This window comes from Sceloporus occidentalis, unplaced genomic scaffold (assembly GCF_023333645.1).
Source record: "Sceloporus occidentalis isolate IW3139 unplaced genomic scaffold, rSceOcc1.0.p SCAF_2, whole genome shotgun sequence".
Classification (NCBI taxonomy): domain Eukaryota; kingdom Metazoa; phylum Chordata; class Lepidosauria; order Squamata; family Phrynosomatidae; genus Sceloporus; species Sceloporus occidentalis.
In genome coordinates, this window is record NW_028316982.1 from 183,680,422 (window position 1) to 183,707,131 (window position 26,710).

General features: G+C 41.9%; 1 protein-coding gene across 4 annotated transcripts; it reads left to right on the forward strand.

The window, feature by feature from the left end:
• Positions 1-1,218: 1,218 nt before the first annotated feature.
• BEND2 (BEN domain containing 2) lies at positions 1,219-22,290 on the forward strand. Of its 4 annotated transcripts, none has more exons than XM_089511689.1 (12): positions 1,219-1,326; positions 7,995-8,155; positions 8,274-8,419; positions 9,179-9,244; positions 9,398-9,472; positions 12,924-13,028; positions 14,087-14,864; positions 15,540-15,740; positions 18,450-18,571; positions 19,768-19,969; positions 21,010-21,213; positions 21,334-22,290. In XM_089511689.1, the coding sequence occupies exons 2-12, from the start codon at positions 8,053-8,055 to the stop codon at positions 21,522-21,524; spliced, it is 2,193 nt and encodes a 730-aa protein (XP_089367815.1). In that variant the 5' UTR covers positions 1,219-1,326; positions 7,995-8,052; the 3' UTR covers positions 21,525-22,290. The 4 variants fall into 4 exon arrangements, with proteins under 4 accessions (XP_089367815.1, XP_089367817.1, XP_089367816.1 ...); XM_089511690.1 differs by lacking the exon at positions 1,219-1,326 and adding an exon at positions 1,589-1,622; XM_089511691.1 differs by lacking the exon at positions 7,995-8,155.
• The last annotated feature ends 4,420 nt before the right edge of the window (positions 22,291-26,710 follow it).

The following is a 26,710-nucleotide window of genomic DNA, read 5'->3' on the forward strand; positions in this document are numbered from 1 at the left end:
TGGTGGCCAGAACCAGGCACAGTATTCCAGGTAACCAAAGCGGAATAGAGTGGCATTGTTACCATGCAGGTAATACATTCCTGCTAGCAAGATACTATATTCCTGTTGATAGAACCTAGAATTGCTGCCGCATCACACTGATAACACATGTTCAACTTGAGGTCTGCTAAGGCCCTGTGCAGACTGGCAGTTTGGGGGCGGAGTTGGGTGTAGCGTCTACACGACGCATGCCCTGGCTCCACCCCCAGAGTGACACTGCACTGCACAGTGGGGTGATGGGATAGCCCTGTTTAAGTACTTGAAGGGATGTCATATTGAGGAGGGAGCAAGCTTGTTTTCTGCTGCTCCAGAGAACAGAACCCAGAACAATGGATGCAAGCTACAGGAAAAGAGATTCCACCTCAACGTTAGGAAGAACCTCCTGAGAGTAAGGGCTGTTCGACAGTGGAAGAGACTCCTTCCTGGGAGAGTACTGGAGTCTCCTTCCTTGGAGGTCTTTAAACAGAGGCTGGATGGCCATCTGTCAATGGGGATGCTTTGAGTGAGAGTTCCTGCATGGCAGAATGGGGCTGGACTGGATCAGGGCCCTTGTGGTCTCTTCCAACTCTAGGATTCTATGGTGCTCCTCTGGTGCTGCGTCTGCACAATGCAGTGCCAAAGGAACTCCATAAAGCCGCAGCCACTGTGCCCTTTCCAGGACGCAAAAAGCACCCACTTTTTGCAGCTCCTTTTTGCACCCTGGAAAGGCCAGGTCGGGGCCTTGGCGTGCGCTTGCTACAGCCTCCATCTGGCTGTAAAAGGGAGGCCTGCTGGAGACCCCCCTTTCGGTGCTGTCTGTACAACCCCTAAGGCTCACAAGTCTCTAATAGGCGTACTTTATGTAATGTGTCCATTCCATAAAAGACACACATTACGCTGCATCTCTAGACGGTATTTATACTGTACAACAATTAAATGTAAAAAGTCATGATTAAAAACAAATTGATATTCCACGCCTCTCCCCCGTTTGAGGGCGCTTTGGCGTCGAGGGAAGGAACCCAAGCGTCGTTCGAACCCAACGGCCGAAAGGGCGCGCGCTCCTTCCCTCAGAGCCTCCGAGGCACGCGTTCGAGAGAGCGCCCACCGCGCAGGCGCAGAGCGGCCCAAAAGAGAGCTACTGTGGCGTCGTCGCCCAGGCCGCTTCCGCGTTCCAACTCCTCTCCCTCCTCCCCTCACGGAACTCCGCTCGGAGTTCAGCGCCAGAGTCGCCGTTTCAATCAACGCCGCGACCCCTCTATTCCTCATTCAGCAGGATCCCCCGTCGGCTTCTCTCAATGTCTGCCAAAGGTAAGGCAAGGGAGGAGGGACACGTTTTGCGGCGAGGCACAGAGGGCTCTCCGTTCGCTGCGCGTGGGCGCATGCGCGAAGTCTCCACCAAAGCCACTCCGTCGACGCCCAACGGTCGCGGCGGCCCCACGCCCCGCCCCCTCCAACCGTTGCGGCTCAGCCATTGGCCAGAAGGCGCTTGGCGCCGCTGCTATTGGTCGCCGCCGCTGCCCATCAGCGCTGTACTCGCCTCTTCGATGGGAGGCGTTAAAAAGTCAGGTGGGGGAAGTTCTGACAGGATTTCTCTTCAGAGTCGGGTGCTTTATATTTAAAAAGCTTAATAAAACAAAGTTTTCTGAATAAAGTGTCAAAAAACTCTTAGTGTCTGTGGGAAGACGCTGGTTGCGGGTGTGAGGGGTGGCGAGTAGGGTGTAATTGGCTGCATCCACACTGGAGAAATAATCCGGTTTGAGTCCGCTTTGACTGGCCCTGGCATGGCTCAGTGCTATGGAATGCTGGGAACTGTAGTTGGTTGTGGCAATGTCCTATAATAACATTATAACACTATCAGTAATAATAAAATGTAATTAAATTATCAATTAAAAAACAACATCCAATAATTAAATAATTAACCATTATTAACACACACACACTATATATACATATATATATATATATATATATATGTTTAAATCATAACCCATTAATTTATAGATCAGGATGAAAGGACCTAAAAGCATAAGTAGCATGATAAAATATAATCAAAGTCACACAAATTTTTACCTCAGGCCGCGAGTCTGCATTGCAGGAATAATCCAGGCTGACACCAATTTAACCACCCTGGCTCCGGTCCCCTCCCAAACGCAGTCCAGAAATAATCCAGTTTAAGACCGCTTTTACTGCCCTGCCTCAATGCTACGGAATTCTGGGAACTGTAGTTTTGTGAGAAGTTTAGGCTTCTCTGTCAGAGAGAGCTCTGGTGCCACAATGAACTACAATTCCCAGCAGTTCATAGCACAGCCATGGCAGTCAAAGTGGTCTCAAACCAGATTATTTCTGCAGTGTGGATGGGCTCTTATCAGTGCTGTGGATGTCTAGGAACTATAGTTTGTTTTGGTGCCACAGCAAAACCCTATGGTTCCCAGAATTCCACAGCATTGAGCCATGGCAGTTAAAGCGGTGTTAAAACGGATTAACTCTGCAGTGTGGATGCAACCCGAGTGTGGGGAGAGTAGCTAGAAGAGGCACAGACTGCAGCGTCCTGTTTTCACCCCACGTGCTCTTAGTGTTTGCAGTAGGCTGCATTTACACTGCAGAGTTAATGCATTTTGACGCTGCTTTAACTGCCATGGTTCAGTGCTATGAAATTCTGGGAATTGTAGTTCTGTGCGACATTTAGCCTTCCCTGTCAGAGAACTCTGGTGCCTCAGCATACTAGAAATCCCAGGATTCCATAGGATGGAGCAATAGCATGTACATTCCTGTACCACTTCATAGTGAACTAAGCACTCTCTAAGCCATTTACAATTTGTAAACCAATTTCCCCCAAACAAGTTCAACAAAGTCATGATGGTGGTACTGCAGCGATTAAAAGGAAAGGGAAAAAACCTTGCATTCAAAGACCAGTTGGTTATTTTTTCCGAAATCAGCAGAAGTTACAAACAGTAGTGTAACAGTTCTTATGTGCCCTAGCTAGGCCTTGTGTCAACCTACAGTTGCTAGCGGACTAAAGGGGAAAAAATGCCCAACAAAAAATGCTTTTGAATGAATGAATGAAATTTTATTTCTAGACCGCTATTCCTTGTAGATCACAGCGGTTTACAAAAACACCATCAAAACCAATACATAGTGCAACAATACAAAAACCCACCCATACAATTTAAAAACAATACAAGGGAGGGCTTGTCTTCTTCAGGCAGGCAGTTGGAGCCAGCCTGCCTCTCTCCCCCCAAGATGGTGGCTGAAGGGAGGGCTTTGTCTTCTTCAGGCAGGCAGTTGGGCCAGCCTGCCTCTCTCCCCCCAAGATGGTGGCTGAAGGGAGGGCTTGTCTTCTTCAGGCAGGCAGTTGGAGCCAGCCTGCCTCTCTCCCCGCAAGATGGTGGCTGAAGGGAGGGCTTTGTCTTCTTCAGGCAGGCAGTTGGAGCCAGCCTGCCTCTCTCCCCCCAAGATGGTGGCTGAAGGGAGGGCTTCTCTTCTTACAGGCAGGCAGTTGGAGCTTGCCTGCCTCTCTCCCCGCAAGATGGTGGCTGAAGGGAGGGCTTTGTCTTCTTCAGGCAGGCAGTTGGAGCCAGCCTGCCTCTCTCCCCCCAAGATGGTGGCTGAAGGGAGGGCTTGTCTTCTTCAGGCAGGCAGTTGGAGCCAGCCTGCCTCTCTCCCCCCAAGATGGTGGCTGAAGGGAGGGCTTTGTCTTCTTCAGGCAGGCAGTTGGAGCCAGCCTGCCTCTCTCCCCCCAAGATGGTGGCTGAAGGGAGGGCTTGTCTTCTTCAGGCAGGCAGTTGGAGCCAGCCTGCCTCTCTCCCCCCAAGATGGTGGCTGAAGGGAGGGCTTTGTCTTCTTCAGGCAGGCAGTTGGAGCCAGCCTGCCTCTCTCCCCCCAAGATGGTGGCTGAAGGGAGGGCTTTGTCTTCTTCAGGCAGGCAGTTGGAGCCAGCCTGCCTCTCTCCCCCCAAGATGGTGGCTGAAGGGAGGGCTTTGTCTTCTTCAGGCAGGCAGTTGGAGCCAGCCTGCCTCTCTCCCCCCAAGATGGTGGCTGAAGGGAGGGCTTGTCTTCTTCAGGCAGGCAGTTGGAGCCAGCCTGCCTCTCTCCCCCCAAGATGGTGGCTGAAGGGAGGGCTTTGTCTTCTTCAGGCAGGCAGTTGGAGCCAGCCTGCCTCTCTCCCCCCAAGATGGTGGCTGAAGGGAGGGCTTTGTCTTCTTCAGGCAGGCAGTTGGAGCCAGCCTGCCTCTCTCTCCCCAAGATGGTGGCTGAAGGGAGGGCTTTTCTTCTTACTGGCAGGCAGTTGGAGCTTTGCCTGCCTCTCTCCCCTCAAGATGGTGGCTGAAGGGAGGGCTTTGTCTTCTTCAGGCAGGCAGTTGGAGCCAGCCTGCCTCTCTCCCCTCAAGATGGTGGCTGAAGGGAGGGCTTGTCTTCTTCAGGCAGGCAGTTGGAGCCAGCCTGCCTCTCTCTCCCCCAAGATGGTGGCTGAAGGGAGGGCTTTGTCTTTATGTTGCATTGTGACAAAGGTAAAGTGTTTTAGCTTCTACAAATGCAAGAGTTTTCTTACAGTGGTTAATGGACTTTCTGCACAAGTACATTTCTATTCTAATATATTCTGTGTGTGTGTGTGTGTGTGTGTGTGTGTGTGTATACAGTCGCCCCTCCGTTTCCATGGGGATCCCAGGAAAATGGGAATTCGCCTATATTCAAACCCCATTCGCTTGAATGGCGGCATGCACCCCATTTTGTCCCCCTCAGTTTACCGCCCACAAATGGACAAGGAACGCAGATTTCAAGTCCACAAAAATGGAGGGGCGACTGTCTATATATATATATATATATATATATATGTATATGTATATATATGGGCCATCAGGATAGGTGAAGCAGACACCTTATATGGCAGAATGCTGGAAGCAAAGATTCACTGCTCCCTCTGGCCCAAAAGACACTGCGGAAATAATCCAGTTTAAGACCGTTTTACTGCCCTGGCTCAATGCTACGGGATTGTGGGAACTGTAGTTTTGTGAGACATTTAGCCTTCTCTGTCAGAGAGCTCTGGTGCCACAATAAACTACAATTCCTGGTATTCCCTAGCAGTCTCAAACTGGATTATTTCTGCCGCGTGTTTGGGACCTCTGTCTCCTTCAGTAGGGCTAGTGCTGCTGCACCAAATATTTCCCAGTCTGGACCCAGGTGTTTCAAACAACAACAACAATAATAGATTTATATTGCCCCGCCACTCCCTTTGGATCGAGGCGGGGTTACAACCTGATAAAAAACCATAAATACAATCATAAGATACAATACAGTAAAATACAATACTAAGATACAATCACAATCCAGGAATAGTAAAAATTCAAAACATGCTACAATGGTCAATTACAGGGAATCAATCTGGGAGATAACATGGTGTCTTAATCAGGATCAGGAGGGTATGCCCGCCAGAAAAGCTCCGTCTTGACAGCCCTCCTGAAAGTATCCAAGACGGTAGTTAGACGGATCTCTTCCGGCAGGCTATGCCACATCTTTGAGAAGTTATACATAATCTGGTGGCTTGTATTTCCAGAAAGATTTTTCCTGAAACTCAAAGTGCAGGGCGGATTGTGTAGGAAGAGGCGTTCCTGCAAGTAACTCAGGCCCAAGCCATGTAGGGCTTTAAAGGTAATAACCAACACCTTGTACTGTGCCCGGAAGCTAATTGGTAGCCAGTGAAGTGATTTTAATACCGGTGTAATGTGGTCAAATCTAGATGTATTAGTGACCAATCTGGCTGCCATATTTTGAACTAATTGAAGCTTCCGAACTTGGTACAAGGGTAGCCCCATGTAGAGCGCATTACAGAAATCAAGACGAGAGGTTACCAGTGCGTGTACCACTGCTTCAAGGTCCCTCTGTTCCAGACAGGGATGCAGCTTGCGTATCAACCAAAGTTGATAACAGGCACTCCTGGCTGTCGCATCAATATGCGATGACAGCTGTAATGACGAATCCAGGAGTACCCCCAAGCTGCGGGCTTTGTCCTTTAGGGGGAGTGTGACCCCATCCAGGACAGGTGGACAAATTTCCCTTCCTGGTCCAGGGAAAACTATCGCTAGCACCTCCGTTTTCTCTGGATTCAGCCTGAGTTTATTTTCCTTCATCCAGCCCATTACTGACTTAAGGCAGGCATTCAGAGGGGAGATACCATCCTCCGTTACTGCAACAGTCGGAGACATAGAGAAATGGATTTGAGTGTCATCTGCATATTGATAACACCGCGCCCCATGTCTCCGGATGGTCTCTCCCAGCGGTTTCATGTAGATATTAAACAGCATGGGGGACAGGATGGCGCCTTGAGGAACGCCAGATGTCAGCTCTCTTATTGAAGAGCTACTGTCCCCCAGCACCACCATCTGGGACCTGCCCAAGAGGTAGGAACGGGGGCACTGCACTCCAGTACTTAACTCCCTCAGGCGATCCAAAAGGATACCGTGGTCGATGGTATCGAAAGCCGCTGAGATGTCCAAAAGCACCAGCTACACTACCCCTGTCAGTGCTCAGACGGAGATCATCAACCAAGGTGACCATGGCTGTCTCGACTCCGTATCCCGCCCTAAAACCAGTTTGAAATGGGTCTAGATAATCGGCTTCATCCAAGACAGCTTGGAGTTGCAAGGCAACTGCCGTCTCGATCACTTTGCCCAAGAATGGTAAAAGGGAGACCGGTCTGTAGTTATTTTGAATTAAGGGATCAAGGGAGGGTTTTTTCAGAAGTGGTTTAACCACTGCTTGTTTGAGTTTTTCTGGAAATTTACCCTCCCTGAAGGATGCATTAATTATATGTTGTAATAATATTTTTATTGCATCACCTCCTTGAACGGTCAACCATGAAAGGCAAGGGTCAAGGGGGCAAGTAGTCTTATTTACACTGCCAAGAAGCTTGTCCACTTCATCGGTATTTACAAACTCAAATTGATCCAGTTTAATATGATGATGATAAATCATCATAATATAGTCTGCGGAATCACTGGATACCTCTCTTATTGTTTCTGTTACAATACCTGCGTCCAGATCAGTCCTTATCTGAGAGATTTTGTCTGCAAAGAAGTCATTGAAAGCGTCACAGCAGGCTTTTGTTGGTTCTAAAAGAGGGTTCTGGGTGGGAGGTAATTGAGTCAATTCTCTCACCACCCTGAACAGCTCTGCCGGGCGAGACTGAGCAGACGCAATACGCACAGCATAGAACGAGTTCTTTGCTGTGTCTATTGCCACTCCATAGGCCTTCAAATAGGCACTATGGCATGTCTTGTCAGGTAATGACTGGTGCTTCCGCCAGTAGCGCTCTAGTTGTTGCACAGTCCGCTTCATATTCCGAAGACCTTGCGTGTACCATGGTTTCCTATTAGGAGCGGACTGGAAAGGACGCTTGGGAGTGATAGAGTCTATAGCCCTGGTAAGATCGTTATCCCAGGTATCAACCAGGGCTTCAACTGAATCGCCGTCATTCCCAACCATATAACCCTCTAGAGCCTCTTGGAACCTTTTGGGTTCCATCAGCTTTCGAAGGCGGACCATTCTAATAGGCCCTCCACCCCCGAGGGGGATTTTCAGTCCCACTTTGAACAGAAAGTGGTCCGTCCATGACAGAGCAGACAGACCTCTGCCCACGGATATTCCCAATCCATACTAAAGACCACATCGAGTGTGTTACCCGCATGATGTGTAGGGCCCGAGACTAATTGGGACAGGCCCATGGCTGTCATGGAAGTCATGAACTCCTGAGCTGCACCTGTCAGATTTGATAAGCCAGCCTCGAAGGGGATGTTGAGGTCCCCCAGGACCAGAAGCCTGGGAGACTCCAACACCAGCTCTGAGACCAGTTGTGTCTGGGGTGGAGAGTGGTGTAGTTGTTACTAGTGGTATTGTATATTGTATAGGACTCTTGCTAGTAAATAAAGTGTTTGGCTATTCATAATAACTAATTCATCTTTCCCACTTGCTGCATATTTTAGGCAGTATCTCAGTGAGTGCTGAAGACATGACAGTGCTGTAATAATTGATGATTCAGTAATGGAAGATAAAAACAGTGGTTCTGAAACACGAGGATATGGATTGGTCGAACAAAACACTCACTTGAATTATGGTGATTGTCATGTAACTCAGCTTGCATATGGTAACTACATTTAAATCCACTTTGGAACCCTAAGTGTGTAGCCAGATTTATTTTGCTTTAGGTATGCTTACCTTGTAATGAAGCCCTGACTAACTTTTAAATAACACATTTTTATTAGACAATGAAGATTTGCTGGATACAGAGAATCTAATTGCATCACAGGATAATCTTTCAACGGGAAGGAAGAGACTCAGTCACAATCCAGAACAAGTAGAATTGGTTTATTTACATAAAAGACAACGATTTACACCCTCTTTAGTAGGGGTGAGTGTATTCTATTTTATTCTATTTTAATGGTCACTTTTGTATGTTTTAAATTATTCTGTGCTTTTAAATTGTAAGTCACTTTGAGTCCTAATTTGGGTGAGAAAGCAGGATATACATAAATATAACCACAACAACAATAATCTAAGAAGTTGTGCTTTGAAACATTGTGCTGTGGCAAGTTAACAAAATAACTATTGGATAAATGATACTTGAGGAAAGATGCTTGTATGTTTTGTGCATCTTGAAGAAGCAGCAGTCTTGAGTATTCTGGCTGCTTGATGAGTTCTAAGAGAACATACTCAGGATCAGGTAACACATGCTAGTTGTGCCTTAACTGTTAAGAACTTCTACGTATTCATTCTTGGCTTGTGGTTTATCAATTTAAAATAGTTTTGTGGATTACAGGAAGGGGATATTATTATTATTATTTATAAAGTAGACTGCTGAAGACTAAAATAAGCCTTCCCCTGAATATATAATTTATCTCGTTATTGGCTCAGAAAACAACCCTATAGATTTTTAAATACTACTTACAAGTGCTCCTTATGATCATTCCATGAATTGTCAGCAATCTAATAAGCAGAATATATTGCAGTGTTTTTATCCACAGTGTGGCACCAGTGAACCTTGTTTTTATCAGTTACATTTTTATAGTTTAATAGAATTTTTCTCAGTGATCCAACTAAGTGGGAGGGGGGATTTAAGACTGCCATATTAATTATTAATTATTACATAATTATTTCACTATTTTATTAGATGAAAGCCAAGGAATCTGAATATGAAGATGGAAGTATTATCTATGAGTATGATCCTGATGAATGTGTACGTATATTTCCAAAATAGTTTCTTTGTAGGAAGAAGGCTACTGTGTCTTTTTAAATGTTTGTTTCTTTTAAATTTCATAATTTTTATAAAAAAATATATTCTCTCCAATTTGTCCTATGACTGTTTATATTTTCTCTTTCTTTGCCTTAGGGAAGTGTTGTATCTGGAGTTTCATACTCAGGCGATCATCAGAAAATTCTTATGGAAGTTCTTAATTATTGTCAGGTAGTGTACTATCTGTCACTGTTTATGCAGTTCTTATGCAGGTCATTAGTTCCTTAGTCAAGAGATCAATATCTGCTTGTGTGAGTAGATCTCTTGTATCCCTACAGTTATTGGATTTGTATCCCTACAGTTATTGGATTTGTATCCCCACAGTTCCCATTCATTTATTCACTCATCCATCCATCTACAATAACATATAGTTCTGAGATCGATGGGGAAATTTTAATATACCTTACAGTGCATATGAAGTTTACTGAGTTGCTACACTGTTTATTAGGTATGTCCCACCTGTGCTGTTTATAACTGATCTTCCATCTGCTTTGATTCCCTGTTCTTTCCCCCGGGATTGATTTAAAGTCCCAATAGTGATCTTTAAGAGAAAGCCAGCATGGTATAGTGGTTTGCGCTTTGGACTATGACTCTGGAGATCAGAATTCAATTTGCTACTCATCTATGGGAGCTCATTGAGTGACCTCAGGCAAGTAACAGCCTCTCAGCCTCAGAAAACCCTGTGATAGGGTTACCATAAGCCGGAAACAATTTGAGGGCACACACCAACAACAACAAATTGATCTTTAAAGCTATAAGCAACTGAAGACCAATTAGAAAGCGCCTGATCCTGTTTGTGACTATGCTATAAGGAGCAGAATGAATCTCTTTCTTGAGCAAAGCTGGGCAACTTTTGGGGACTAAGAGGTGCTTTGGCCCCAGGAAATGTTGGAAAGCCATACACCCTCACAAAAATCCCATTGTTTGCCCTAGATGCCCCAAATACCCTGTGAGGTGAGGACATTTGGGGGGATCGAAAGAAGTACAGCATATGAAACTAGGACCAAGATTTGTGGGCTAGAGGATGTACCTTAGTGTAAAGTAACATAATAATAATAATAATAATAATAATAATAGTTTTTATTTATATCTTCCCGCCTCTCCCAATGGATCAAGGTGGATCACAACAGAGTTAAAAACAGTTACAGTATACCAACATTAGTTACCGTGCAATTAAAACCACAGCTAAAAACATAAAACATCAACTGTAAGACATCAGACACCATCAGTCAATTGTGGGGTTAGATGCTCTCGTTCCGTTCCAATGGTCTTCATAGGAGGTCAGGAGGGTTTGCGTGGCCAAAGAGCTCTGTCTTTACTGCCTTCTTGAAAATTTCCAAAGATGTGACAAGGCGAATCTCCTCTGGAAGTCCGTTCCATAGTCTAGGGGCAGCTATACTGAATGCTCTTTGGGAAGTGGAAACTTGTCTGGATGCTGATATCTCTAACAAGTTCTTCCCACTTGTTCTAAGAATGCGGGGTGGATTGTATAGGGAGATGCGTTCCCGTAAGTAACCTGGGCCCAAGCCATGTAGGGCTTTAAAGGTGATAACCAACACCTTGTACTGTGCCCGGAAGCTAATTGGGAGCCAGTGTAGATCTTTCAAGATAGGTGTTATATGATCAAGTGTTGAAGAGCTAGTGACCAACCTGGCTGCTGCATTTTGCACTAGTTGAAGCTTCCGAACTTGATACAAGGGTAGCCCCATGTAGAGCGCATTACAGAAATGACATGTAAAATATAGTTAGGAATGTGCATGAAGATTGAACGACAGGGGTAAATTTGGGATGGATTTAATTTGCGTGTGCTTGATTGGGAGAGTGATAATCAGAGGTACCGTTGAAATGATGATATAAGGGTCAGAATGTTATACAGTGCTCCCTCCATTCTCATGGACTTCAGATCTGCGGCCCTTGAATATCTGGGAGGGCCAAACAGTGGGAATTAAAATGGGGGACATGCCCGTAGGCTTGAATATGCTCATTTTTTAAAAAAAAAAATTGGGGGGGTCCAGAATGGATCCCCGCGAAAACAGAGGGAACACTGTACACAATTTAAGGTTCAGATTATCACAGAGGTCGAAGTTCTGAATGGAGAAAGACTGTAAAGTAAGATTGTGTCTTGTATTAAGAACAGTTTGTTAGTACAGTTGTCCATTGGTATCCAAGGGGGATTCATTCTGGACCCCTCAGATAACAAAATCCATGGATGCTTAAGTCTGTTGTCCCCAATGAGGCTGTTTTGCCATTAGGGCCAAAGGGATGGGTGGGTGGGCTGCAGCGTGGGAGGGGTGTCAATGTATAACTCTCACCGGGCTGACAGGAGGAGAGTGGCAAGCCTTGACCTCTCTGTTCCCCTCCGGGTGACAGTGCACTTTAGTAGCCACTTGCTTGCTCCTCCTTGCTCTCCAGTGGCAGCGGTGACCTCCTGGGTCCCCTGTCCCTTGGAAGGGAGGAAAGAAGAAGGACGGATGGGAGCCTTGCCCACCACCTTCACCACCCCCGCCTCCCTTGGCAACCCCCTTCTGCACCACCTGTTGGAAAGCATGGAGGCCAGCCTTAGTGGAAGAGACCATCAGGAGGCAGAGGAGGGGGTGACGGCGGGGAGTGCTGCCATTCTTTCTTCTTCCTTCCTCCCTTTCAAGGAGTCCTGTGCCAGGAGGGGGACCCAGGAAGTTGTTATCGCTGCCACCACTGGAGAGTGAGGAGGACCAGGGAAGTGGCTTCAAGGACGCACCATTGTCCAGAGGATAGCAGAGAAGTCAGGACTGCCCCCTCCCCATGCTCGCTACTGCCCTTCTGTCAGCCCAGTGGGAGTCCTGCATTGACACACATCCCCACAGCCCACCCACCCATCCCTTTGTCCCTAATGGCAGCACAGCCTCATGCACGCACTGCCATTGGGGCCAATGCGGGCTTGCTATCCGTGGCTACCCAAATCTATGGATGACAAGGCCACAGATACCAAGGGTAGACTGTAATCTGTTGAAATTAAGAAACACTGCAATTCTAAGTATTTATGTGCTGGAGAGTAAAGAATGGAATCAGTACATAAAACAATGAAAATCAAATGATTAGGGATTCTGATCACAGAAATGCCTTGAGAGAAGTGTGAGGATTTGAGGTGGGATTACCACATGTGGTGGTTACCAAGTAGATCATCATAGGTCATGTTTATATAATTGTATAGTAATTTGATATGTGAAGAATTTGATATGTGAAGATATTTTCAAATAGTTCCATCCACCAACCCAGCATACAGGCAAGTGGAGGCAGGAAAACACAAACTTTCTTCTTACTTTGGTATTGTCTGGTTTTGAATTTCTTTCCTCTTTGACTTGCCTTTTGCTTGCAAGCAAAAACAGGCTTTTACTATATAATCTTGGGATGGCTTTTATATGGGATGTTTGTTATATGGGGTGAGTACTGTAGTTTTTAACATGTAATTTTATATTATTTTTATTTGTTGTTTTTAAATGTTTTATTGTAATGTATTTTTAAAGTGTTTTTATTTTTGAGCCACCTTTTTAGGTTCCTTTCTAGGAGAAAGGCGGCATAAAAATGAAATAAGTAAAAATATATAAAATAACAAAATAAATTGTTTGAACTTTTATGCTTCCAGGTCATGTATGATGCCATTCAGAAACTGGACAAGAAGTTTGATAGCCTTCATCAAAAAGTCTCAGAAATTCATCAAACACGTCGAAAGCCTTTACTCTTAAAACAGGTAATCCCTGTAGCTGTGACTTTTTTGTGTGTTTTCCAGATGTTCTCATTGCCTTTGATAACACAGTTACCCCTCCATTTTCACAGACTTAAAGTCTGCGGTCTTGATTGTTCACGGAGGGGTGAGTCCCATTGGCTAAAATGGCATGCGCGCAGGGCTGCACGCAGCCATTCAGGTCAATGAGGCTTGAATACATGTACGTTTCCATTTTCGTAGAGGGAGGTCCAGAACGGGTCCCCTGCGAAAACAGAGGGGTGACTGTAATTCAAAAACGGCAGTTTTGTTACATTCTGGTAATGCCATAAAATGGAGTAGGCAACCATGAAGGCTACTGAGGGCACATTATTCCCCCACACGCATCCCTTGGGCCACATCTGCTCTGAGGTTGGCTGCTGTGCCATGCAGTGGCTCCAAACCTGGATGTTATTTCCAATTTTGGTTATCAGCAGTTTTTCTTTGCTTTTTGCACCAGCTCAGGTCACCAGGGTTGCCTATTTCAGGGTCATCCCCCCCCCCCTCCATAGAGCTCTGTGGAGTTTGCTGGAGCTGGGTCAGGGTCCACAAAAATGAACACCAAGGTTTGCATTTGGCCCATGGTCTTTTCCATCTTGTCCTAGAGCAAGCTAAAATTATTCTTCTTGGAACTACACTTTTCTAATACTGCATTTCCTTTTCTAATACTGCAATATTTTTTGTTCAGTAGTGGGAAAGAACTGTATATAAATGTAGCTAATATTTATATAAAACAAACTGAACTTTTAAGAAGAATAGATTAATAGTGGTTGAGGACATCTTACAGATTCAAGAAAATGCAGAAATTTGGTGAAAACACATGCAAAAAAGAGGTCTTTCCAATTTCTCACCTACAAAAAGACCATGATTAAAATAGCTAGGAATGTCACATATAGATTAAAATTTATTTAAATTGCTGAATTGCAAAATTTGCAGCTGTAATAAAGAACAACGTTGATAGTCATGGTTATTCAGAAGCAAGTTAATGTATGTTTGGTTGACTTTAACAGTTTTTCTTTAACACTTTTCTTCAAACTCATTTTCAGAAGCCAGTTGGATTTACATACAACAGTTTTAGTAGCCTCCCTGTTGAAAAAATCCAAGTTCAGAAATCCACAGAAAGAAGGCTAGATCATATTTCACTCCATGGCCATGGAAATCATAGCCAGCAAACAAAGGTTAAGCTACAAAGAGCCGAGATTTTGACCAGCTCTGCAGCTGAACTGGTTCCTTGCAGTCTTCAGCCTGAATCACAGCATCCTGCCCAAAGGCAGAGTCCACCCCTCCCTACAATAGTTTCCACCCGGTCATTGTGTTCCCCATTTAGCATGACCAGTGAGATGCCTGATTTTCCTTCACAAATGGGTCTAGTCAATGAAAACCCTCTTGCTGCTTCATCTTTGGCAACAGCCTCCCATGTGGTTTCATCAGTGATGCCTACACCACCACCAGCTAGTTTGGAGAGAAACAATTTCACAGCAACCTACAACTCTTCACCCAGAAATATAAATACTGTCATTGAGCTTCCATCCTCATCTTCATCTTCTGTCAATCCAGCAGTAGCCTCCAGTTGTTCACTGTATCCACAAGTCAACACAGCCAATGGGATGTCACATCTTCCATCACAACCTAGTCCTGCAACTATAGCACTTGACAGTCCTGTTCATATGGTATCTTCAGTTTTCTCTTCTCCAAGAATAACACGTGCCCCTGCAGCTGAAACTAGTTTGGGGAGAAACAACATGTTGGTAACTTACAGAACTTCATCTGAAAGCACAGCTCTGAGCAATGAGATGCCCTCTTCCTCTATGAATCTGAATTTTGGTAAGTCTCAGCAAATACCAGTATGTAAAAATATTGTTTTTATTTATGTTACACTGATATGTATATATTGGGTCCTTGGTATCTGCTGAGGTTTGGTTCCAGGACCCTTCATAAATACCAAAATTTGTGGATGCTCAAGTCCCATTATATAGGCTGATGTAGTAAAATGTTGTCCCTTACATAAAATGCCAAAATCAAGGCTTTCTTTTTGGAATTTAAAAAAAATATATGTTCATGGCAGAACATCCAGAACATACAGTCAGTCCTTCGTTTCTGCTGACTTACCATCCGCGGAGTCAACCACCCATGGACGACAAGCCCATGTTGTCCCTAAAGGTGGCACGTGCACATGGCAACCCCACCATTAGGGACAGCCTCCAGTGGTGGTATGTGCAAGTGGCCACACCATCATTAGGCATAATGAGTCCCACTGTCTGTAATGGCGGCATGGCTGCACGCACGTGCCACCACTTGGGACAATGGGGGCTGTCCCTAATGGCAGCGCAGCCATGTGTATGCGCAGTGATTGGGGACAATGGGACTTGAGCATCAGCAGATTTTAGTATCCATGGGGGGAGTTCTGGAATGGATTCTCCCCTGGATACAGAGGGCCAACTGTACTAAGACACAGTCAGAGTGTAATTCTATTTACTTTGATATTTTTATTTCATCTAGAGTTTGTGGGTGATCCAAAACGGAATGTGAAGATCCTTGGAAACTATTTGATGAAAGCCAAACTAAAGACCAAACCAAAGTATGCTGCTCGCTACTTAGTCCGTCTCTTGTTCCCAAAAGAAACTTTGCTCTACAGTGTCATGGGTGCGAAAACACGAGGACGAAGGGCTCTAGATCATAATAAGGTAGCTGCAATAAGAGGTATGTCACACTAGTGTAAAAGATCTTATTTTTTTTATCTTCAATTATTCTTCATAGTAGCCCTTCAAAGAGCCAGCATGGTGTAGTAGTTTGAGTGTTGAACTATAGGGCGAAGCAGACCGGCCACTAGGAGCAGCCTCTGGCCAATCCAGCCATGATTGGGCCACAATAGGCCTGGGACTGTGGCAGCTGGACAGCTCACTCTCAGAGCGGGCTGCTGGTGCAGTCCAAAACAAGTCAGTGGCAGGACCTGTTTTTTGCTCTCCTTTTGTCAGCAGCTACACACCATGCCCCCAAAGTGCCCCATATGTTTTGGGCCTATGACTCTGGAGACTAGGATTTGAATCCCTATTCAGCCATGGAAACCCATCAGGTGGTCTTGAGTAAGTCACACTCTCTCAGTCTCAGAAAGAGGCAAAGAAAAACCATCTCTGAATAAATCTTGCCAAGAAAACTCCAGAAAAGGGTCACCTTAGGGTCACTATAAGTAGGAAACGACTAGAAGGCTCATAACAATAGTCTTTCTGGGTCAATTTACACATTAATAGACAAAGGATATTCTATAACATTCTCTCATAACACTAAGGAGTGAAACATGCCACCCCTGAGGGAGCCGGGTTGGAGCCATGGCAACCACATGCTGTGATCCCAATCCAGCCAGAATCCAGCCCAAATAGAAGCGGCAGAAAGCTGCCCCTATTTGGGCAGGATTGAAGCTGCCCCATTGTTGCTTCAGCTGGCTTGGAGGCATGTGGCATCTAAACACCATACCCTCAAGTCCCCCCAAAGCCGCCCTGTGTGTAATTGCTGGCGTGTCTTCCAGGCGACTTGGGAGTGTGGGGCATGTAAACGCCCCACACCCCAAGCTGGCTTGAAGCCATCTGAATCTGGCTATCTGTTCCGGCCCTAAGACAAGAATCATTTTGACGGAGAAATCACTTTGTGCAATGACAGAACTCATTGGAAAATATAATAATACAGTGGGCCCTCTCCTTACGCGTGGGATCCGTTCCTGATCCTCCTGTGTAAGGGAAAATCTGCCTATGCGCGAGGCCCATAGGAGATAATAGGGCGTGTGCATGTGGTCATTGTTTTCCTCTCCGCGCGGCTTCCAAGTAAGCTGGAAGCTGAGTAAAATACATCCACGTATGGCACGGGTGCACTATACTCAGCAACGTAGAAAAATCTTGTTATTAGATGTATTGACTCAATCGAGAAATCTACAGCCCTAACTTTGCAAGACCTAAGCAGAGCTGTTGATCACTGGGGATCTCTTGTTCATAGAGGGGCTGTGCAGACTACCTTTAAGGGGCAGCATGCAGCCACTTCAGCTGCGCCGGATCGAGGCTGCAGCAACTGCACACCACGGCCCCAATCTGGCTTTTCCAGGGTGCAAAAATAAGCCGCAAAAAGCACCGCAGCTTTAAGGCACTCCTTTGGTGCAATGTCTTGTGGAGGCAACACCAGAGGAGTGCAGTGACACCGTGCACCATGTGGAGCGTCGTGCAACATCATGGTTCCCTAGGGTGGAGTCGGAGTGTGCGTCATGTGGACACCATGCCCCAACTCCACCCCCAGGCTGGCCTTAAAGGCCGGCCTGCACAGGGCGAGAGTCACCATAAGTCAAAGCTGATAGCAAATAAAAACAGTCAGTGGATGATACAGGGGTGCTGATTCTTTCACTACCACATGTAATCCAGATGGTTTAAGCATCTCCCCTTCTGTTCTTCAATTTTTTCTTAGCTTCTAATCTAATTAGCTTCTACTCTAATATTACCTTTAACTGGAAAGCATTTGCTTACATAATAGTACATAATTACATCTTTATTTTATGACAGCATTATAAGAATTACATGTCAGTCCATTTTTGTGTTCCCATTTTTAATGTCTCTTCCAGTATTATGTGTTCTAATTACACTGACTGCAATACAAAGATTGTGGTTTATCTGCTCCACTCTTATTTACCTTCTGATATTTCCTAATTGTATAATCAAATACCATTCTAAATTGAGTATAAAATAGTGTTATTGCAGCTTAAGTTTTTGAACTTCACACCCTGCCTGTGAGTTAATAACAAAATTATAAGGGAGATTTTTTGTTGGAAATTAAATAGTGTTGGTCAATAATCCAGTATTTTCTTGTTTTATTTTTAACACAGAGAATGAAAGTGATTTTGTTGCAATTCACATCCTTAGCCTCCTGCTTTATTTTTTGACATTGAGTAGAATGACACTTTAAATCTACAACAAATACTGGATGTTTGGAGGCCAATGGAATGCATAGTTCCAGTATAATTGTGGAAGTACACCCAGTAGTACTTATTAGCTAAACCAGTAGAGCCTGCTGTTTGCAAGTCTTTTTATATCTGGAATATTCCCTCCTTAGCTCCTGTCCCGTCCTACCAACAACCACATAGAGAAATTAGGCTTAGTCCTTCTTTCTTTTATTGCTGAAATACTGTGATTAAATCTGACCATAATCAAACAAGGCAGAAAGGGTAGTCATTTGGCTAGAATGCATCATTTTCATTAAAATTTCAGCTTACATTTACTCTCAAAATTATTTTTTATGTTACTGAATTTGCTATATGGCCAACACAGCTACACCTGGATGTTCTCAAATGATAAAGATTTTATTATTCAGTATAAAATGAAAGAATATTTATGATTGTATTCATTAGTTAATGAAAATCCTTTATTTTTAATCCAGAGTTTCTTACAACTTATTTTCCAACATATGATCTGAGTGAGCATGGAAGAGACTGGGAAACCTGTGTTACAAATGTAAATACAATGATCCGCTACTTACGCTATGAAACCAAAACGAACTCAGTAAGTCTTTTCCTTATATCAATTCCTCTATAAATACATTACTATCTGACTATACAGAGATGTGCAACTTTGAACTCTTGCTGGCCACTTCAAGGCAGCAAATGCAGAAAAATTACTTAACACAGGAAGTGGCTGGTCCCTTCTGGAGTCGTTTTCTTTTAGTTCCTTTGAGGTTTGAAGGTCCTGCCCATTGTTAAAACGCCACATTTCATTTTGTAGAAGAAAGTGCATTTTTCATTATAAAATGTATGGAATGTCAGAAAATTTTGGGATGGTTAAGAGCCATAAAAATAGCTTTTTGGAACTCTATGCTATTTGTGGACCTCACTTTGCCCAACCCATTATATCAATTAAGATTAAAATTAAAAATTAATAATTATCAGCATAATCTAAAAGAGCATTAAGAAAGTTTCAGGTTCATTTAAGCACATTGAAATTATTTATAGCTCTTTGGTTATCAAAGTTGCATGTTGCTCAGAATATTTCAAATTAAATATTTCTAATTAAATATTAAAAAGATGTTTTCATTAGCTTTTAATAATGTGTTTTAATTTGTTGTGATTTCATTGTATAACTGTTGTTTAAAATTCTACATAACTGAGTATCTAAGGGCCTATACAGATTGGGAGAAAGGGGCAGACAGAGACCACCCTTTTCTCCCCTGGATCGTTGCCGCATCAGTTGCCTTCTTGGCTGCTGCCGAGGCACCATAAGCGCCCTGGAGTGTTGCTGTGATGTCTCTTGTGAGCCACGCCATTTGAACATGGCGCACAAGCCATGTCATCATCGTGCTCACTGTGTAAATAGCAGCGCACCAAGATGGCACCCACAGCACATAGTAGGGCTTGGTAGTGTGCGGACACTCCACTCTCTCGAGCCCTACTTTCAGCCCCTGGCCAGAGCAAAACACCAGTCTGTACTGGGCCTAAGTTGACAGAAAAGCAATTTGTGAACACTTTGAATGACCACTTTTGGTAGTATGACATTAGAGGCTCTTCAATTTCTGTCAAAAAGAGCAATAATATTCAAACTACCAAATTATTCAGTGAAAAGTAGTATGAGATAACACAATAGTAGACAGTATTATGGGATTGATCCATTTGGAAATATCTTCTTCATGGGAACTGTAGAAGTATTTTTCTGTATTTTACATTCAGTTCCAGAAATATTCATGCTTTTTGTTTTACCTCATTTAGGAAATCCTTAAAGGAAAAGAGAAACCTCCTGACACTCCAGGCAGATTGGTATATGTAGACTTAGTTGGTAGTGAGGATGAGAGTGAATTCAGTACCCAAACTAGCTCTAAATCAAACCAAATTCAGAATTCAGAATGGAATAACATGCCAGAAATTCTTGATCTGCCTTCTTCCAGTAAAGTGTCATCTTTAGAACCAATGGGTAAGCTGCCAAAGTGCTATTTTGTGTCATCTTCAAGACTGCACAAACCAAAACATATTAAACCAGAGTTGTCTTGATGCCCATTGTCTACATAAAGATGTCTTGATTTTGGGGTGGGGGAACGGGAGGGGTCTGTTTAAGAATGCAATAATTGTAGGGAGGAGGACCAAATGATTTTTCAACATTCTATTATTTTAATAATAATAATAATAATAATAATAATAATAATAAAAATCTATTTCTATACTGCTTTTCCGCAGTGATCAAAGCGGTGTACATAGTAAAATTATTAAAACAACATAAAATTAAAACCACATTACATTAATTACAATATACAATTAAAATCCAATTCATATGTGTATGTAAGTGAGAGGAAGAAGGGGATTGAACATAACTTCAGTGTACATGGGGGAATGCTTGGTTAAAGAGAAAGGTTTTAAGTCTCTTTTTAAACATTTTCTCTTATCATGATTTAATTCAAACTACAAGCATGAAAGCAGATCTTTCTTGGTATGAAGCTATGGATATAAGAAAGCTATGTTTACTGGAGAGAGCCAGCATGGTGTAGTGGAATGAATAGTAGACTAGGATTCTAGGAAACCAGGGTTTAAATCAACATCATCTTGGTGTTTTACTGATTATAAACGCTTTCCAAGATGTACATTCATTTATTATTCCCACCACAAGTACACCCTTTGAATCAATGGAAACTTAGCAAATCAGCATTTATATTCAGTGGATTCAAAGGTCTAACAATTGGGTTTATGTCCAAGAACCCAGAAAATGAGCATACCAAGCATGCATTCTTTGTGAAAATTAATGTATTTGAAATAATTTTACATTGTGTGCATTATGTTAGTGAACCACCTTTTTCAAAAACATAAAGATATATACAGAATGTTTTCTTGTAATAAGACAGTATTCCCTATATTTCAAGTAAATAATTTTAGGGGAAAGGTTTTATGGGTAGGTTTTACCACAAGATCTCCCTATTCAAAGTGAAATTAATAGATTTCTAATCCTCCTTGCTTCCTCATCAGCATACCTTGGGAATCCATCACGGAATGTTCAGCTGCCCTTTCCAGTTATCTGTGTTGCCAAGGGGAAAAGTCGGCCAGAGCTTTCAGCACGCTACCTGATTCACCATCTCTTCACAGAGGATGTCCTGGTTAAAAGCAATGTTTATGGCAACCTGGGCCGTGGGACATATCCCTTGGACTGCAACAAAATCAATGCTCTCAGAGGTATGTAACCAATTAAGAGATTCAGGAAGTAGTCACAAGTCGGTATATATCTGAGGACTTTATAAGTTGATATAAACAAATATAAACAAATAATAATTTGCAACTTGTCTTTTTTATTAGACTTTCTACAAGAAAACTACCCATCTTTTGAACTGAAGGAAACTGGATATGACTGGAAAGCATGTGTTGCAGCTATAAACAGTACAATCCGCAGCCTGAGATTTGACCATAAAAGGGCTTTAGCTGGCATCCAAAACAACGTATTGGCTGAAACACCACTGCTGTCACAAAGTTCAAAAAGCCTTCTGTGAAGCCCTTCTGAAATATAAACGTACAAAAGCCTTCTCATTTGTCAGGCCAACTTGTGTTATATGTCTAGCCATTGGCTTGAACTCTGCTACAGCCTCAATAGACTTTTTTCAAGATGTGATGCAACTGTTCATTCTCACATGTTGTCAGGGGAACTATTTTAATACTCTTAACAATGTAAAATTTAGCAGAGCTGAATAAGAACTTGGGTTTTATCTTCCTGTGACAATTATATTTTTGTTATAGATGATGAATAGTTTGAGAATCTCATTCTAGATATACCCACCCCCCTAAAAAAATATTTCCCCCAGGGTTGTGTTTGTTAATGGAGAGTGCATATTTCAAAGAGGAATAATGGAAGCCCAAGAAGAACATAGACGACCACAACATCGACATATTCCTGACTTTCCGAAAAAACACAATTTTTCTACAATTCAGTTCAAACATTCCATTTGCTATGGATCTGTACCACCACATAGTTTTTTCTTGAATAGTAATCTTTTCACATGGTTTCATAATTTTTAATTTGTGTTTCCAAATATTTGTGAAGGCTGACATGATACAGTCAGAAAATGTCTACAGTTTCATAAAGTGAATTATTTGGTTGGTATTCGGTCTGCCACCCTAAACCACCTTAACTTTGAGGCAAATGGTAGGAGATGCACATCCTAGTAGATCTAATAACATCCTTCTGCATTTTACCAAAAATGATTAAATTTTCTCATTTCATGGTACAATGCAACTTGCTTGTGGAATAAAAGTATTGCTAAACCACGTTTTCTTGAAAGTAGAATCTTTTGATATATATTTTGGTTCTTTATGTCTATGTATACATATTTCTTTCTGGTTTGCTTGATTTTTCTGCTTAGATAATCCCCCCCCCCCAAAAAAAAACAACCCTATGCTTTCAGACTTATTTGTTCAAGTTAACATCCACCCAGATAAGTCCTTAAACTGGGAATGAGTTTCTTGTTTTTGTCCAATATGAAGTTGGTCATTATTTTCAAAGTTGCAATTTCCTATTTTTAACCTAGATATTAATTTGACCCTTAATTTCCCTTAATTTATGTTGTACAGAGTAGTAAACATGACTATTCACTTTTTTCCAGAACATAATTTTTTAGTTCGCTGTACTGGCTATGGCCTAAATCCAATTTATTCTAAATCTTTCATTTGCATTCTTGCCAGTTCTGTCTAATTTTGATTTAAGATTTTGGACTTGTTAGTCCAGGCAGTGCTACAGCCCATTCATTAAATTCTGGTGAGGCCATTTTTTTCAAGGGGAAGAGGTTGCAAATAGCTATCTGTCTTTTGAATCTGACATCTCTGAAGAGGCTGGTTCTTTCTCCTGGGATTCTTAAACGTTACAGTAAATACCCTCATCAAAAAGTGAGACATATGGTCTTAAACAAGATTTTCAGGACCGTTTTTTTACATGGGCACATTTCTAGAAGGTTCCTCTCTTTCTTTGGGTCCAGATTTGCAGGCTGAATATTGGTTTTTTGACAGAAAATATGGTGTGTCTGACAGTGTTATCTGGTGGCTTCCACATGAGTTGAGTAGTGAGTTTACCCTGGGTTGTAGTCAGAACTTCAAAAGAGTTATCCAATGTGCTGAACCTTTTGTGGAGCAGATTTAGCACCTTAAATAGCTCCTTTAAAATTCTAATTAAAATCCAGACCAGAATCACTCTCTGAGTTGGTTACACATGCACTATATTCAAGAAAAAACTTTGTATTAAGAATTAGTTAACCATGCTTATTTGGAAAGTAAAACAGAATATAAATGTTAATAACAAAGAGAATCCCAGTTTAAAATAAACAGGGATAGAATTATGGCAAACCTGAATCAGGTAGGTAGGTAGGTAGATAATAAGTAATTCTTTTAAGAATGAATTGCAAAGTATTTTTACTCATCTCTTTTTGAAATGATGTGACTGTAAATTATAGATTGGATGAACATCAGTGGGATCAAGTTAGACAGAAATAACTTGTTTCTTTAATTTCAGGGGATGAATTCTAAGCATAACAAAATTTCAATCCACCCTATATGTTTACTGTATCAATCTGAGTCTGTTTAAATTAAAGATTTGGAGGGAATGGAGAAGAGAGCAAGCATCTACTACTGAGTAAAGAGTGTGTTTGAAGCAGACTGACAAAGGATTTACAAATCATCTGCTCAAAACTCTCTGTTGGCAGTGTTTTATTCTGATGTATAATGCAACAGACTACATTTTTATTCTAGTTCTATGGTAAATGCTGACTAATTTCATCAAGATTTGCAACTATTTTAGACTTTCTATTCATGTGTTTAGCTTCTGGTATATCACCATTATGGACTAAACTCTAAATATTCCAGTAAGTGAATTTACTTTGGCTGAAGAACATTTTATCCTTAGCTTTGAAATGTTATTAATAGCTTTGAAATGTTATTAATAATTACTTAGAACTCATAGCTTCATCTCTACATTCTGTAGTTTATTACCAGTTTATATTACAGTTTGAATCTCCCTTATTTGAAATAAGGGATGGGAAGTGTTTTAGATTTTAGATTTTTTTTTTGATTTGGGAATATTTGCATATGCATATATTGGACATGGGACCCAGTTCTAAAAATGAAATTTATTTATGTTTTGTATACACCTTTTACATGCAGCATGAAGGTAATTTTTATACATAATATTTTAAATCATTTTGTGCATGAAACAAAGCTTGTGTACACAGAACCTTCAGAAAGCAAAGGTGTCATGATTGCAAGAATTACATTATGTATAGATTGGAATTGAGGTCATTTTGTTCAGGGTGCTATATTTCATCTCTCTGATTTCCATGGTAAAGGGATGAGTGAGATTGTGCCAGCCATAGCAATCCCAGGCAAAGATTTTGAACCCTTCTTTAGTATTTTTTTTTTTTAAATTTTAGCACTCATGCACTTTGGAACATAATCAGAATGAATGTTTTAAAAAGCAAATGCCACATGTTGTAAAATATAGGAGGCATCCAGACTGAGAAGACCAGAAAGTCCCAGATATTGTTCCTGTTCTTTCTGACTTGTTTGGTTTATCCCAGAATAAAGCTCCCAGTACAATCAGACATTTTATACCAGTTCCCCAGTTGCTTTGGTTTATTTCAGTATAAAATCAGCAGAGGAGGAAAACCTGGGACTCTTCAATCAATCTGAATGTACTTGTAGAAAGTGGTCTTGTTTACCCTTTGCTTGAACATATGATGAGTAGAATGATGATTTTTTCACAGTTAACTGCTCTGTGCAGAATACATGATGATGAGAATCCAACCAGAAATACTAGGTAAGCAGTGCATCAGCAACATTTTCAGAGATCACTCCCTCCCCCAGTGAGTCAATGTGACTTCGACAGTACACGAGAAATGCTCCTTCAGAAAGTCAAAAGCACCACTATGAAGGTCTTTTAAAATATAGGATAACTGAGATAACACTTGAATGCAACATTTTAGAGATAAATTATTTCAGAAATTATAATCTTGCACCTTGTTGGTACTATTAAGATGCCACTGAAAACATGTTTGTTTGTGTTGTTTTTTCCCAGCAGAAAAAGCTTGAATTGGCCTTGTCTAATACATAGTATTCCCCAGCCCCTCACATACCTTTCCCTTGGTGATGTCCCTGAACCCAAATATTTCTAAAAGGGAGTTGATAGTGGGAAAATGGTGATTTACGAGGTGGAGTTTAAACTTGGGGTGTATTTGTCATGTTTTGTGGGATTTATATATTCAAGAAAAAACCTAAAAGATTACCAAACTTTAAAAGTGTGTATATTTAGGAATTAGATATTCCTGGAAAGCATGTGTTACTGCTATGGGCAGTAAAGTCAACAATCTTTAGAATTTACATGATAGTAAAAAGCCTCAGCTGGAATGCAAAACATTTTTATCAACTGTAATCCCAAACATTCTCACAGTAAAAAATATATGAAAGCAGCACAGCCCAGTAGGCAACATTCCCAGTTGTACTGAAATGACACTCCTCATAAATCAAGTTAAAAATAGTATGAAAAGGGATTTAGTAGTACCTTTGAGACTGAAAGAAAGAAGGTGTTAACATGAGCTTTCGTACACTTGAGTCTACTTCTTCAGATGCATCGGGTGGGTGCAATAGGCTCAAGTCTACAAAAGTTCATGGTGCCTGTTTTTTTTCTTTCAGTTAATCTCAAAAGTGCATACTGATTTTCCAGACTAACACAGCTGTGTCTTTGAATTCTAGTTAAAAATAGGTTACAGTAGCAGCCAAAAACAGCACAGTAATACAAGAGATGCTAACTTTGGGGTAGATAAAAATAATGCAGTTAGAAAAAAACACAATTATATATTGCATCTCTAAGGATAGCCAACCTTAAAATGAAATTTGTATTATGAACAACCATGATAAATTCTAATAATCAAACTAAATCAAGTCCATTTTTCCATCACTGATTTAAAAGCATTTTTTAAAAAGAATCCACTAAAAGACCTCTGCCTGATACACATATGAGAAAGTCATTGCAAAATCCAGAATATGGATAATTTTATTCTATTGCGTTATCTCCAATAACTTTAATTCGGCCATATGGTAAACTCCGAAAGTAGTCAAGAAGATGAATTCCATATATAATCAAGTTATGGGATGATATTGATAGTATTGCAGTAAATAGCATCTGTGAGGGGTGCTTTCTCAGTCAAAGGAATCTCTAGTTCTTGTAGATGAAAAGTAAAATAGAAACTTTGAAAAATACAACACTAAAAAGAAGGGGAAGGTTTTCCAATAAACTAAAGCCTTTGGGATGTGAATTCACTCTGCAGCCATTATAAACCATATGCCTGAACTGCTAGGCTTAAGAAACCTGATATTAATCCAGGAGATTTTACAGGTGTGAAATTAGTCTCAAGGGGCTCTCAGTATTGCCCGACAGCACAACAGAACAAAACATATGAACATAAGGGAAAGAAATATAATAAAACCTTTGGACTCTGATCCAAATCGCTCATAAAAAGGCATTTATGAGAACTTGGTGCCCCAGAATATGGTTCTCATTCAAACATGCACCTCAGTGATAGTAATGCAGAATAGGTAGGCAGTACCCATATTCAGATACAGATGTTGATGTGCATATGATTTATATTCACATCTCATGTTCCAGCAGCAGATGATGTACGTACATATGGATCTCCTTGTT

Coding starts and splice junctions, on each gene's coding strand:
- BEND2 (XM_089511689.1), top strand. CDS start 8,053: ATGGAAGATAAAAACAGTGGTTCTGAAACACGAGGATATGGATTGGTC. Junction 8,156..8,273: donor TGTAACTCAGCTTGCATATG/GTAACTACATTT, acceptor CATTTTTATTAG/ACAATGAAGATTTGCTGGAT. Junction 19,970..21,009: donor GTCATCTTTAGAACCAATGG/GTAAGCTGCCAA, acceptor CTTCCTCATCAG/CATACCTTGGGAATCCATCA.